Source organism: Meriones unguiculatus, chromosome 18 (assembly GCF_030254825.1).
Source record: "Meriones unguiculatus strain TT.TT164.6M chromosome 18, Bangor_MerUng_6.1, whole genome shotgun sequence".
Lineage (NCBI taxonomy): Eukaryota > Metazoa > Chordata > Mammalia > Rodentia > Muridae > Meriones > Meriones unguiculatus.
The window spans coordinates 61929999-61944309 of record NC_083365.1 but is presented as its reverse complement, the minus strand read 5'-3'; the positions used below and the strand labels follow the sequence as shown (position 1 = coordinate 61944309).

Here is a 14311-nt window from a genome sequence, read left to right as displayed (position 1 = left end):
ATAACTAAAGAAAGCAAGGGATAGATAGATTTCACCTCCAAAAAGCTGCAACTCTTCCATGAGAAACATACGGGCTCTAGCTGGTACGAAGTATATAGTCCTGAAAATACCAGCATGTGGAAACATACAAAGAATCACAAACTCAGAGATTCCTTTAGGCACAGAAGTCAGCATCTCATACTAACCCACAGGAGAGCAGAAATGTAGGCAAGCAGGGTCTGCGGAGAGACGCTGTGTAAACTCTAGGGTAGAATATAACTTAGTGTTACAGCATTTGCTTAGGGTGTGCCAGGCCCAGCCTCAATCCCCAGCGTCACCGAAAAGAAATCTAAACTAGCAATGGCTCATCATTTAAGAGCACTGCTGCTCTTCCAGGAGACCCAAGTGTGGTTCCCATCATTCACTCCAGGCAGCTCACAACCAACTGTAACTCCAGTTCCATGGATCCTGATGCCCTCTCTTGATGGCACCTGCACATACAGGCACATATATACACACAGACATAGACAAATACATATTAATATACCTTAAACAAATGTAAAAATGAACACTGAACAAACATTCAAACATAAAAACAAAAACTGTTTGCTTCAGAGACACTACCCCCACATTCCTATATGTGTAGCCTACTATCTCATTACAAAAGAATCATGGGTGCTGTTGCTACTCTTATATTTAGTTAAGAGAGAAAGCCCAGCCTCACTGTAGAATAACATAATAACATCCTGTTATCATGACCTGTTATTACTAGAGCTTAGAACTGAAACAGACCTCTTAGTTTTCAAACACACTTCACTCTTCATGCTATAGAGTTAGCAACATCCAAAAAGGAACTGGCATGTTTCCTCCATGTGTATATGTGCACACACTCACCCATTCACTGCATGCCTGAGGGGGGTGCTCTTATGTGTATGCACACACCTCCATAGATGTGTGCAGAGGCCAGAGGAGGACATCCAGTGTCTTCCTGTCACTCTCCTACTGAATTAGGAGCTCAGCATTTTATAGCTGGTCTAGCTGGCAAGCAAAACTCAGCAATAATTCTCTGTCTCTGAAAAACCTCTCCACCTCCTTTGGCCAGGGATAAGAAGTGCTCATGGCAGTGTCTGGATTCACATCCTCATAGTTTTGTGCAATTCACTCTTCTCCTTGGAGTCATTTTCCTAGCCATCATGCTCTAAATCTTTTGACTATCCTCCAGTGATGTCTGTTATTAAGCAGATTACCCATGGAGTGAATATCAGGGAGCATGCCCTTCCTGTGATGGATCCTAAGCTTGGGCATTCCCTTGTCTGCGTATGTTACACAGCCATTTCTCCACTGATATTCTATTTAAGCAGCAGGAAGTAATGAACTCAATTGTTAGCACACAGAAAATGCTGTTTCCTCTTACAGCCATAATGAAAGTGGCATCAATGAGGCAGGAGTAAGGGGATGATTGGCAAGGTCTCAATCACTGCATTAGTTCCAGAAGGATATCTTCGGTGCTGCAAATACGCTTTGACAACCACTCTGCTGACGGACTAATAAACTCGATTTCATGTCCTGCTAGGGCAGTGGATGGTTTTATTTCTCTTTTATGTTCTCTATATATATATACTTATCCAAATGTCCTATTTATACTAACATCTTAAACTTGGAAACTACTACAACCATATCAACTGGAAGATGATTTACGAGCTCCTTTGATAATTAATCTGGAGAGATTTAAGAGATACACCTTGAAGGAAAAGCTGGAGCTTCAATCCCTTCAACCAATTAACAGTGGGAAATTTTTATATATAGTGATCAAGGGACACATGATATTGTCTTTATTTACACAAGGATAGAGCATGTAGGAGGAAATGTCAAAAAGATAGAGCTTGCAGCACTATTCTCTCAATGTTTTTCGTTTGTTTTTGCTTGTTTGTTTGGTTAGTTTGATTTTGTTTTTGTGTTCTTTGGTTTTGGTTTTTGGATTTTCTTTTTGTTTTTACAAAGAAATTTCTAAACCTGGTGCTGGTTTTAGAAAACATACTCAATAAAACCTAATGATCTGACCTCAAAGAACAAGAGGAAGACAAATAATTTAATCATGGCAACCACATGTGCATGTAGGCAAGGAGGTGGGAGGTGTTGAGTTAAATAAAGAATTACCTGAAAGAAGAAGTAAGACCTAGAAAGAAGTGACCAAGTTGAAACAAGGCCAACAAACAGGAAGAGGGGGAAGTCCTCAGCATAATCAAGTAAAGGCCTGTGGATCAAAACTGCTCTAAAGTAGATTCACAGAGGCCAGAGCCAATATGCATTAAGATAATGAAGAAGGGGTAGGAGGCTGGCTGGCTCACTTGTTGAAGTGCATTCCTTACAAGCATGATGTTTCATCCCCAGAGACCACACGCAAAACGTTGTGCCTTCCCATGGCCATTACAATTCTAGCACTGGGAAAGCAGAGGCATGTGGACTGCTTACAGTCCCTGGCCAGTTATACCAATCTGTTGACTATTTCCTATCACAAAGAAGGTAGATGGTGCCTAGGAAATGGGACCCAAGGTCTCCAACCACCAAAAAGATGTTTTTACCTCCATACACATGTACACACACATACCCAGCTGAGTATTCACACACAAAAATACACTCACTACACACACTAGTAATTTACCAACAACAACAAATCTCACCTAGACTGTGACGGAGCCACAATAATCAAGCTTTTTGCCTACTTGGTTTTGTAATTGAATGTCCTTGATTTTCTATTCTAAACTTGTCTTCATCTAATCCTTTGCCTTTGTATAAAAAAGAACACTTGCCTCACAAGGTTCTCAAGTTTACAGTGTGGACAATATGATGTAAATGCAGGAACCACAAGGAAGGGCCATGATCAGACTTGTCAGGGAAATTTCATGCCCACTTACTCATGAATTTATCTCAATAGCAGTAGGGGCAGACTCTTATTTTTCCCTTGAGTGTGGCAGCAGCAAAGCTCCAATTAGTAGGATAACTTGATGTAGGTCACAGAGATGCTGTTTTAGAAAACTTCAACATGAGGAAAAACACTTTCTGAAACCTGTCTCTAAAATACTCAGTAAAGACACTGTTGCATCATTCAATTGAACAGACTAGAATTTATTTACTTGATAAATTCTTTTCCAAGTCCACTGATAGGGGGGACCTCTTCCCCATTCATCTGATCCTGTTTTATCAGGTATCTTCAGGACTGGCTGCAAAGTCCTCCTCTGTGACTGTACTTGTGTGAAGAGAATACCAATAGTGTTTGTGTTTGTGTGTATGTGTTATTGTGTGTGCGTGTGTGTAAATCTGGACATCATGGCACACATGGGGAAGTGTGCCATGGACAACCTCATATTTTGACCTTAACCTTTCACCTTGCTTAAGACAGCATGGTTTTGTTGTTTTTCTGATGTGCTCACTAGGGTAGAAGGCCTGTGAACTTTCAGAAGTTTCCTGTTTCTGCCTCTCATTTTCATCTGGTTTTATGTGGGCTCTAAGGAAACTAAACTCAGTTTCTCACTCTTGAGTGCTTTACTCATGAAGCTTTCCTTCTCACCCAGATTAGATCTTAGTTTGGAAGCACACTGGGAATTTGCTTTTCTCTGGCAAGTAGTTTTCTGTTGAATAAAATATATGAAAAAAAAAAAGTTTGTTGTTTTTTGCTCAATGTTCACAGTAATCAATGTGCTCCAAATGATGCAACATCAACAGCAGATTTGCATTCCATTAATTCTTATCTTCAAATTTTGGATTCTTTCTTGTTTCTATGAGGTTGAAAATACAGCAAACATTAATGATTTCTTTGTTGCTAATACAGTGTAGTCATTTGAAGCTAACTTTCTTGTATCATCAACTAAAACATAAGATTGGGAGGAGGTTCAAGATGTATTGAGAAAGAAGAAGGAAGAAGAAAAAAAAAAAACAAAAGGAACAAATTAACATGCAGGAGGATATGTGGGAAACTATAAAATGACTTTGATGTCTACAAAAGAGAGAAAAATCCATCCCAGGTACAGAACCTGCCTTGATGCTCCTGGATTTGATAAGAATCATGGCATAGTTGCATGTTTATCTTGCTGTGATCCAGATAATAATTAGCATCGTCCTTCCATCTTTGTAGAAATACTATAACGAGGAATGTTCTTTTAATTCTTTTGGATATGAGTGCAATTTCTGCTTTCTTTAGTTCTGTGTCTTTAAATATTTTCCACATAAAGAATATTTGCATTTATTTATTGTCTACCATGGTAGAAAGATGCATTTTAACATCCAAGAGTGCTGGTGCTCCAAGTAGGTCTGACCAGGCTATGTCCCCTGCTCATGTGCAGTGATGCTCTCACCCTTTTCAACGACTTCTAGACAAGAGATTTGCATATGTGCAGTCGAAAACTGGGGAGAGCTTCCACAGTTTAACCTGCTCTAAATTTAAGTTGGAAGATATTAGGTGTCTCCGAATATGAGTTGTCTCCTTATCTCATATTTTTTCATTTTGAAATTTCAGTTTTTCATGCTTAGTCGCAGTCTGAAAGAGTTAGATTAAAAAGTTCAAGAAATAATCAGTTCATAAGTTTAAAAATTCTTACAATGTTATCATAATTACTTTACCTTTCTCATTAATTGTCTTAAGCCCCTTCTGTGCCTATTTTAGAAATTAAGTTCTATTACAGGCATGTATCCCTGTTAGCAGGAATTAAGATGCTCTCCAGTGACCCTTGTGCATTGGTTGTTTTTTGTTTGTTTGTTTGTTTTTTGTTTTTAAAATCAGACTAACAGAGAAAATGGTCCCAAAGAAACTGAGATTTCCACAACAATTTAATGCTGTAAGATGGAAAGGGTTGTAGGTTTGCCCAAGCCAGTGTCTCAAGGACATGTATTTCATACTGATCTGATACCATCAAATCACCTTGCAGGAAGACCAGGATAGAAACAATGGTCAGCACTATACCATGGCTAGAACTGCTTAACTATGCATTCCTTTGGTTCACTACTTAAATTGGTACCTTAGTCAGGATCCTGAAGATGGGCTTCAGGGGTCACTGGATCCCTTTGTTCCTATTCCCAGTGTGCTCATATTGATTAACTCTCCTTTCACTGCTTTTCTTACTTGTGTCTTGAACTGTTGAAAATGGGTGACCAATGCTGGCTTGTTCGGGGTCTCAAATCTCAGACTCTGACTCTAACAACTCTGGTGACAGGTATATGTGGATAGAAAAAAGCTTCTCACTTATTGGGTTTGTTTCTGCTTATTGTTACAGGGATCTAGCAGAGATCTTAGAATTTACTCAGTGAATATGGGGAAACAACTCTGCTAAAATAAAGCAAACAAACAAAAACCCAAACAAACAAAACCCTACTTGTGGCACTTAAAATGTGCTCAGTAAGCATCTACTCCATCCACTTAGGCCAATGCCAAGGAGAATCAACCACACATTCTATATCTCAGGCTCACCTTAGTTTTTCCCAGTGATGCTCTTACTGTTGTCAATGATTTCACAAGTGTTTGTCTGCCTAACTCTGGCCCTCCAACCCGGTTCTCCAAGAGCTCTTTCATACGCAGCTGAACACATTCTAAATTCTTTCCATGAAGCAACAAGCTCCTTGCAGACAGCCCACCAACAGAGTCAACCACCAATTGCCTTTCCTACCTACTCACTTATATTTTGATCTGCTTGGACTCTTTTCATGAACAAGAATGAAAAGAATTATCTTGTGCTGTTCCTAGGAACAGAGACAAAAAAACAATGTTTGCCTTACTTCCCAGGTCAGGGAAAGACTCTCAATGATTTGCATTCTGACTATACCTCTGGCTCCACTGTGTCTATTTTCTTAGACCAGCCGATGCCAGTATATGCCTTTGTCATCTCAGCTACAGGTAGAATCTCATTTTCCATATATATATAGTCTCATCATGCTTTTCTCTAAGCTCTTTAAGAGTCACCCAGTCAATTGACATCTGTTATGGTAAGAGATGATTTTCAGGGTCTGACTTACAACCTCTGTAAACTTGACCCCTAAATTTCTTTCTTTTGTGGACAATATCTTGCATCTCTTCCTTAACTTATTTTTAACATTACATGACCACTGCTTTGCTGTGTGTTGCATGTATCTCATATTTAAAAAATAAATTGTTTATTTGAGAGAAGGAGACAGGGAGGGACAGATCAAGAGATAGGGGGTACTGCAGATGCACAGATACACATGCCACTGCTCATATTTAGAGGTTGGAATAATACTTTGGTGAGTCAGTTTTCACCTTTAACATTGCAGAGACAGTATTTCTGCCTTTATGCTGCCTACTACAGGCTGCATATTTCTGGCTTAGGAGCTTCTGCAAATTTCCTTCATTTCTGCATCTAATTTTGCTACAGGAGTCTTAGGATAATAGATCTCAGCCTTGACATTCAGATTTTCACAGTGAAGCTATATCCTTCGTCCACAAGTATCTTTTCTCTCTCTAAGAATGTTCACTTCCCAGGGCTTAGGCAATGGTTCAGATAATAATGGAGTTTCCTTGCTCAGAACCCATATTTTAAAAATCTAGATGTAATGTTGTGTATTTATAGTACCAGTTCTTGGAGGCAGATGCAAGTAGATCCCTGAGGTAATTGGCCAGGCAGCTTAGACTACTTTAGTTTCAGCCCCGTCAGAGACCTGCCTCGCAAAACTAGGTGGACCACATCTGAAGGTGACACTGGAAGATTTCTAGCCTCTATGTGCATATTTACATATGTACTCCCCCAACAAGAACTTTTTTAACTTAAAAAAAAGTTTAACTTTCTGAATCCAACTTTTGACCTCCAACACTCTACTGATTTAACCTATTCAAGGGACTTCAGCAACCATACACTAGTCAATTCCAAACTTCCCTTAGATCTCTCTGCAGTTTTTCAGCTACATGAGCACAGTGGTTAGGTCTCTGGGCAAAGACTGTGCCAGGTTGAACCAATGACAACTCTACATTTGTCCTATCCACCTAGAGTGTTAACATAGCTTTGCACTTGTCAGGCGTTTTATTCATTGCACCAGTAGCTCCTACTACTAATCATGTGTCAAGATAAGAAAGGTGAATCATGTAAAATTCACACAGTTTGATCTGTGACACATATCTTGTGAGCTGGGTGACCCACATTTGATATATGGTCTCATATCAATCCAAGCCTAAAAATGTAGTAATACCATCATCATCAAAGAACACTTCCAAGGAGAGTGACCCTCCCATGTGTTATCTGCAATTTTTCCCCAGCTGGGTGAGATCCAGCTTTAGAGTCATGAATCACATAGGATCTTTTCTTCCTAACATGCTCTGACTCCTACAACTTGCTGCTTGTACACTTGCAAATAATATCCAGCATCTTAGGCTCACTCAAACTCCAACATCAAGACAAGCTCAACAATACCATACTTTCTAAATAAGACTGATAATGAAACAAGCAACAATCAAATACCAGCAAGTCTGTTCCCAACATTAAAGATAAACAACCTATGGTCACACTCTAGTTGCCCTGCTTGTACAATTGCAAAGAACAACCAGCATCTCAGGCTTACAGAATCTCCAACTTCAAGACAAGCTCAACAATATCATCAGAGCTGTACTTTCCAAAAGAGACTCATAAAAGATGTTTCTAATCAGGTGAGCCACTGCTCACTCTTCCCACACTTCCAGCATTTCCTTATTAACAACTTCCTTGTGCTAGGCTACAGGTGTTGGAACTTCTGTGTACACAGCTATGAAGGGCAACTAGAGTAAAACCATAGGTTATTTTTACTTTAATGCAGGGAAGAGACTTGCTGGCATTTGTTTTGTTGTAATTTGTACTTTTATGAGTCTCTTTTGGGATATTTAGTTAGCAAAGAGGCTGCTTTACAGGCATGAGTATCTGAATTCAGTGTCCAGTACTCTGTATAAAACAGGTGTTGGGTGTGAGTCTATCAAGGTAACACTGGAGAGGAAGAAACTTAAGGATCCCTGGAGCTTACAGGCATGCAGGTAAAGGTGAATCAGTGTGCCGAAGGTTCACAGATAAAAAACTGTCTCAAAATATGATTGCAAGAAATCATACAAAGTTGAGTTTCCTACCTGTGCACGCACACACACACACACACACACACACACACACACACAGAGAGAGAGAGAGACAGAGAGAGAGAGAGAGAGAGACAAAGAGAGAGGAATATAAACATACATTTATTATCTTCTGCATATTTCTTCTTGTTGTCTTTTCTCCCTTCATCTTGGAACTCTTCTTCCTTCTGCTTCTTTCCCCTCTCCTTCCATTCTCCTTCTCTTTCTTTTCCTTTTGCCTCATCTTTCCTCTGTTCCTACTCTTCTCATTTTGTTCCTCCTGCTTCTTTCTCTTCCTCCTTCTTATCTACTTGAAGTTGGGAAACATCTATTGGCAATGAGGGCAAAGAATGGCAATCTTAATAAGAAACCTATATAATAATATCAATGTGTTAAACCTGAGATAAAGATTTTCTAAAAAACATATTTTGAAATAGATCTATTTGTCAGATCTATATGCAACCATCCAAATATGATGAAGAAGACTGTTTCTTATAGAGGAAGTAGCTAAGCCTCTCTTCTCTGTGATGACTGTGAAGTCTGAGAGCCAGAGAGCTTGATATTCTCACAATCAATAACTACTTATTGACTGCCCAGAGCAAACAGCACTCCATCAGACTTGAGAGAAGAAAGCTGACATCCTTTTGTAAAGCTGAAAAACGACCTGAAAGACTTTGTTAGGATGTCAGCAAGCTACACTGTGAGGAGATCAGAGGAGCTTGAGATGTGGTGGAGAGATCCTGAATGTGCACTTGTGACAGTCACTGGACAGATGTGAAGAAGATCAAGGACAGCCACTCCACAGGAGGCAGACAGAGGCTGGTATACAACTGTACTGGCACTTAGCAAGCCAGCTCAATATAGAAAAATCACTAAACATGTGGCTATTGAAACCAGGTATGCTTCAAAGTGCACATGTTGAAAGAAAAAGGACAGCTTTATGAGAACAATCATTCTACCGTTGTACCAGAGATCTGAAAAAAAAAAGAAAGAAAAAGAAAACCAAAAAATCTACTTATCTGAGATTCTCCAAGTCCACAAATGGTAATCTGCATTTCAATATTCAAGTGTATAGCCAAAAGGCATGGTAAGTAATTTTATCCATTAAGTGATTCTGGCAGAAAGGGAAACTAAAGCTACAGAAAAGAACTGTGACATAGACTGTCTTAAGGCTTTTGGAGAGTTGGAGGTATGGAGTAAAATCTTTCAAATGACCCATGCCCATTGACACAGTGTCATTTTTGAGGAGTATTAATGTAAAAATACAACTCATGCTAGTGGGAAGATGGCTCAGTTGAAAGTGCTTGTAATGCACAAGCATGAGAGCCTGAATATGGTCCTGAGTACTCACATAAAAGCTAAGCAAGAGCGCTGTGTGCCTGAAATGCCAGAGCTAGGTGGTACACAGGCAGATCCTAGGATCCTTGCCAACCAGCCAGCATAGCAAAAACAGTGAACTCCAGGTTAGGTGAGAGGCCTCAGCTCAGAGCAAACTAAGGAGAGAGGAAACTGACAACTGAAGTAGTCTCTGGCCTCCACACAAACCAATACAAATGAGCACATATGCTCACACATCCACACACACCCACAGACAAACTACAAAAAGAAACATCTTGTGGGTCATGCCCTGTATCTTCAATGATTCTTTTCCAAATGTCATTTATTTCTCATGCCTCCGATCATTAGACCACCCTCTTCCTAAACAGTTCCTTTCTACTTTCATGTCACCTGTATGTATGACTTGTTGCACCTAAGACAATCTAGGATCCACAAATGAGAAAGAATGGCTTGAAAATGGAATACTAATCCTACCCAGTAACTCAGGCACACAACTCCTGGGTATTTACACAAAGAATCACAAATTGGTATCACATAAACACTTGCACATTACTATTTTTTTAAGAACCTTTCACAATAACAATAGCATGGCACCTTTCTAGAGGTCTGCCAACAGAGTAACAGATAAAGAAAATGTAGTTCAAACATATGATAAAATTATTTTCAGTCTTGAACATGGTTGAAATTATGCCAACTGCAAGAAAATGGATATGTCTCCTTTACACATGTCCTATCCCAGTCCCCTTTTCCCATCTCATCACTCTTTTTAATCGTCCATGTTCTACTCTAGCTCCTGGGGTTCTTGACTGATTCTCCACAGGATATTATTTTACCTCATGGACACACTTGTTCCATTATTCTAAGAACACTTTTTCTTTCTGTTCTTCTTGTATAACTTGGACAAGATTATCCAAGGCCTTCAATCTGAAGCTTCCCAAATGCCCAGCATTGACAAGTAGTCTTTAATATTTATGGCCAATATTCTGGTTTTGTAGTCTCACCTCTCATGATCTGAATGCACTTTGCCTCCCACTGGAGGTGACACTAGGGCAGTATTGGGCCAATGGAATGTGAGCAGAAGCAATACTCAACCATTTTTTTAATAGAAGCCTTAAAAACACACACACACACACACAAGCTTTTTTTCATATGTTTCCTTCCTTAATCATAGCAACATTCAGATGAAGACACTTGTACCATAATGTGGACAATTGGGGAAGAAGGTCTGCTAGTGTATGAGAGAATTTGGGGTATTTGGGTATAGCCACCTTGTAGTTTGAATGTGAAGTGTCTCTTATAAGTTCATGTTTGAACACTTGTTCACTGGATTTTGGTGCCATTTCAGAAGGTTGCAGGACTTTTAGGAATGTCACTGGAGGAAATGGGTCACTGGGGGACAGGACTTGAAACTGTACGGCTTTATGCAATTTCCTGTTTATTCTCTCTTTACCTGAGTGTGGACACAAGGAATCTATCAGGATTTCTGTTCTTTTTTTATCATGTCTTCTGCACCCGTTGCCATGTCTTCCTCTTTTATGGTGGAATGTACCATTATGGAAGTATAACCGCAAGTCAACCTTTTCTCCTTAAGTTGTTTTGCTCAGAGTGTTTTTTCGTTTTGTTTTGTTCTTTGTTTTTATCATAGCAACAGGAAAATAACTAAGACAGACATCACATCGCTTGTCCCTTGGACCAGTGATATATTAGTTATTTGTTGTTACAGTACAACTGAAGCCCTCAAGACAATGCTATTTGTTCCACAGCTCCTGATATAGAACCATTCTCTCTTTCACTTTAGCATACATCCAAAATCATTTTTTCTGCCCTATTCCCATACACTCCAAAAAGGTATGTCTTATGTACATGTGTTTTCCCTGTCTCCTTCAGCATTTGAGATATTACATCCTATTGCATAATTCATGCTAAATGAATAAACAGGGCCCACACCATGTTGAATAGTCAGGGCCCCACACTGCTTTCCTGGAGTTGTGCCCACACACTGTGGGCGCATAGTATGTATACTCACAGTCGTGACAGGTGGCTCCCGTGTAACCAGTGTCACTGCAGTTGCAGTAGAAGGTAGTCCAGGATTGGGCACAGCGTCCTCCATGTTCACAGTGGTTGGGTAAACACCTGATGGGAGATAATGCAAATAAATAAATAAATAAATAAATAAGCCAAGACAGAAAGACAAGCAAAAACTTTGCAAGCAGCAATGGGAAACAAATCTTCTAAAGTTATATAAATGTGAGAGTTAAATGATATGAAAACCACATAGATGTGCTTGAACTGCTAGGTAATGAAGATCTCACAGCTGAATTCTACCTCTGAGTTAAAGCATAAATGCTATTGCACAGAGAGTTGAATGGGAGTAAGACTGTTCTATAGAATGGTGTGTTTATTGTGGCACAAGGTGCAGAGGATTACAATGTTACGTTGTAACATCTTGCAGCTTTTTAAAGATTCCTAGTTCATTCCCTTTCACCCTATCTGTCCCTATGCAGATTCAGTGAGGCCCAGTTATCACATGCCTGTTGTTGGCCACCAACAAAGTGTTTATTTTATTTTTTTCATTTATTTATTATTTAGTGTGTATAAACGTGGTGGAAGGGAACACCTGCCACATAGGAAGTGTGGAGGTGAGATGGTCTCTGGACTTGAACTCGGGTTGTCAGTCTTGACAGCAAGCATCTTTAGCATTGTAGCCATCAACTGCCTCAAGAAAGCATTTATTGCTTTGACAACAGAAAGAATAGCAAAGAAAGGTTAACAATGCCTTTCTATCTTTTAGTTATGATAGACAGAAAACTGCAAGTAGCCTGATTTTGGTGGCTTACAATATGGAATTCAAGATCCCAAAATCTGTTATGGTCATGATTTAATGCATATTAAGAATATGAAAGAGACGAAATACCAACATCTAATATAAAAGAGACAAGAAAAAAGATCTGGTGACCTGCAGCATGCAGCACGGGAAACTGAAGGGTATCTGTCCATTTAGTTCCTGTTGTTCCCAAGGCCTGTGTTCACTCCCAGACATTCTGAGGACTTCTGGAATGTGTGCTACAGTCTGAGATAAACCATGAATTCACCAGGAAAACACATATGTTGTTCATATTGACTGGATTTGAAAGTATGTTATGTTGAACAAGCAGAATCTTAACTTTTTTCTGCGAAAATATCCTAGGTTCCTTTAAAAAGGCAGTTTCGTGAGTATGCTTTCCCAGATTCTTTAATCAGTTCATTTAACTGTTGTTTTATTTCTTTTCTTCCCTGTGCTTGGCACAAACTGATTATTTTAGAAAAATGAAACGCAGAAAGAGAAAGTCACAAGAGCTATGAAGGGGAACAAATTCTGTGTGTGGAATCTCAGGTGTGAGGCTGTGAATTCAAATTGTCATGATATGTGTTTGGCGAGATGGCTCAGTGGGTAACACACTGGCTGCACGAGTATGATTAATAGATATCAAATCCCTGGCACCCGTGCAATATTTCAGGTAAGCAAGACATCCCACTTGTGATCCTTGTACCCAGGAGATACAGAAATCCCCAGAGCAAAGTGACTAACTAGAAAACAAAATCTACTCTCTTTAGTGTCAAGTGGGGAGTCTGACTCTGGATACAAAGTGAAAATCAATGAAGGAAGATGTCCTATGTCAACCTCTGACCTCCACATGTTCAGTCACCTGAAAAAGGTGAACCCACACATATCATGCACAATAGCACCTCCACTACAGTTGTAAATGTTCTGAACAGATGTGTCAGAACATTTTTTCATTATAAATATATCAACTTTCATGACTATCCAAGAGCCCAGACAAGCTAAGACACAGTGGGACACAGACACAGTGGGAAAATAACTTGTAGAGCAGGGCAGACACACTGCCAAATGTCTTGTCTCTGTGTAAAACCAGTGCAGAAGAGTTTAAGGAGACGACAGAAAGTTCTCAAAGAAAACATTAGATAAGGAAGGGAAAGGAAATCATTAACAGTAAAAAGAAAAATGGGATAACTCAAAATGTTTTCTCACAATTGAATTTTTTTCTGGGATCAGGGAAATGGATCTACCACTAACTGTGCACGCTTGAGAACCTGAGTTAAAAAGGTAAAACATGGACATATGTGTCTATAACCTTAGCTCTGGCGGGGGGAGGGGGGAGAGACAAGTAGCCTCCAGGCACTCACTGGCCTACCAGCAATATACATTCCTTTTTTCCTAGTGTCATGATGTTCTAAGTTTGTAACAAAGGAAGCCACCACACAATGTATAGGGTTGTGAGTAGTGGTTTAATTAAGTCGTTTGCCAACTGGGATTGTCATTAATGTGAACAACACCTGTGGTCCTGCAACAACAGAAAGCCTTTATGATACCTACAGACCCATAATCTCAAAACTTCTAGCCCTCTCATTTCTCTACTTTTCTGGATTCTTAGTTCTAGGATATGTGAGTGATTCAGTAAGTACTGTGTTTGCCACATGAGCATGAAGGCATGAGCTTACATCTCCAGGACTTAATATCAAAAACCTGGGCATGACAGCACTTGCCTGCAACCCCAGGGCTAGGGACATGGGGGCAAAAAGTGCTTGCTGGTTTTGGCTAGAACAGTTATTCTATTCTATACTGGCATGTTCCTGTTTCAACTGGACAGACTCTTCCTCAAAATATGTGTCAGAGTCCTCCTTCCTGATTAGCTTGGGTGTACAAATTTTAGTATGTTTATCCTATGTTACATGTCTAATATCCACTTTTGATCCTGAATCCTGTTTTCAACCTAATAACCTAATAACAACTTAATAACAAGGGGTGTCTCTGCCTTTCCCACTGGTGCTGCACAATCTTAAACCAGGCCACATGTGTTATCTTTTTGTCACCATGAAAAAATACTTCAGATAAATACTAAAGGAGGAAAATATATTTGT

General features: G+C 39.6%; 1 protein-coding gene across 3 annotated transcripts in view; it reads right to left on the bottom strand.

The window, feature by feature from the left end:
• Positions 1 to 14311, bottom strand: part of LOC110563726 (contactin-associated protein like 5-1-like) — a 785262-nt gene that overhangs the window by 311144 nt on the left and 459807 nt on the right. For all 3 annotated transcript variants that reach the window (XM_060371606.1, XM_060371607.1, XM_060371608.1), the window contains exon 11: positions 11418 to 11524. In XM_060371606.1, coding sequence (XP_060227589.1) covers positions 11418 to 11524 — 107 coding nt within the window. The remainder of the gene's footprint in view (positions 1 to 11417; positions 11525 to 14311) is intronic.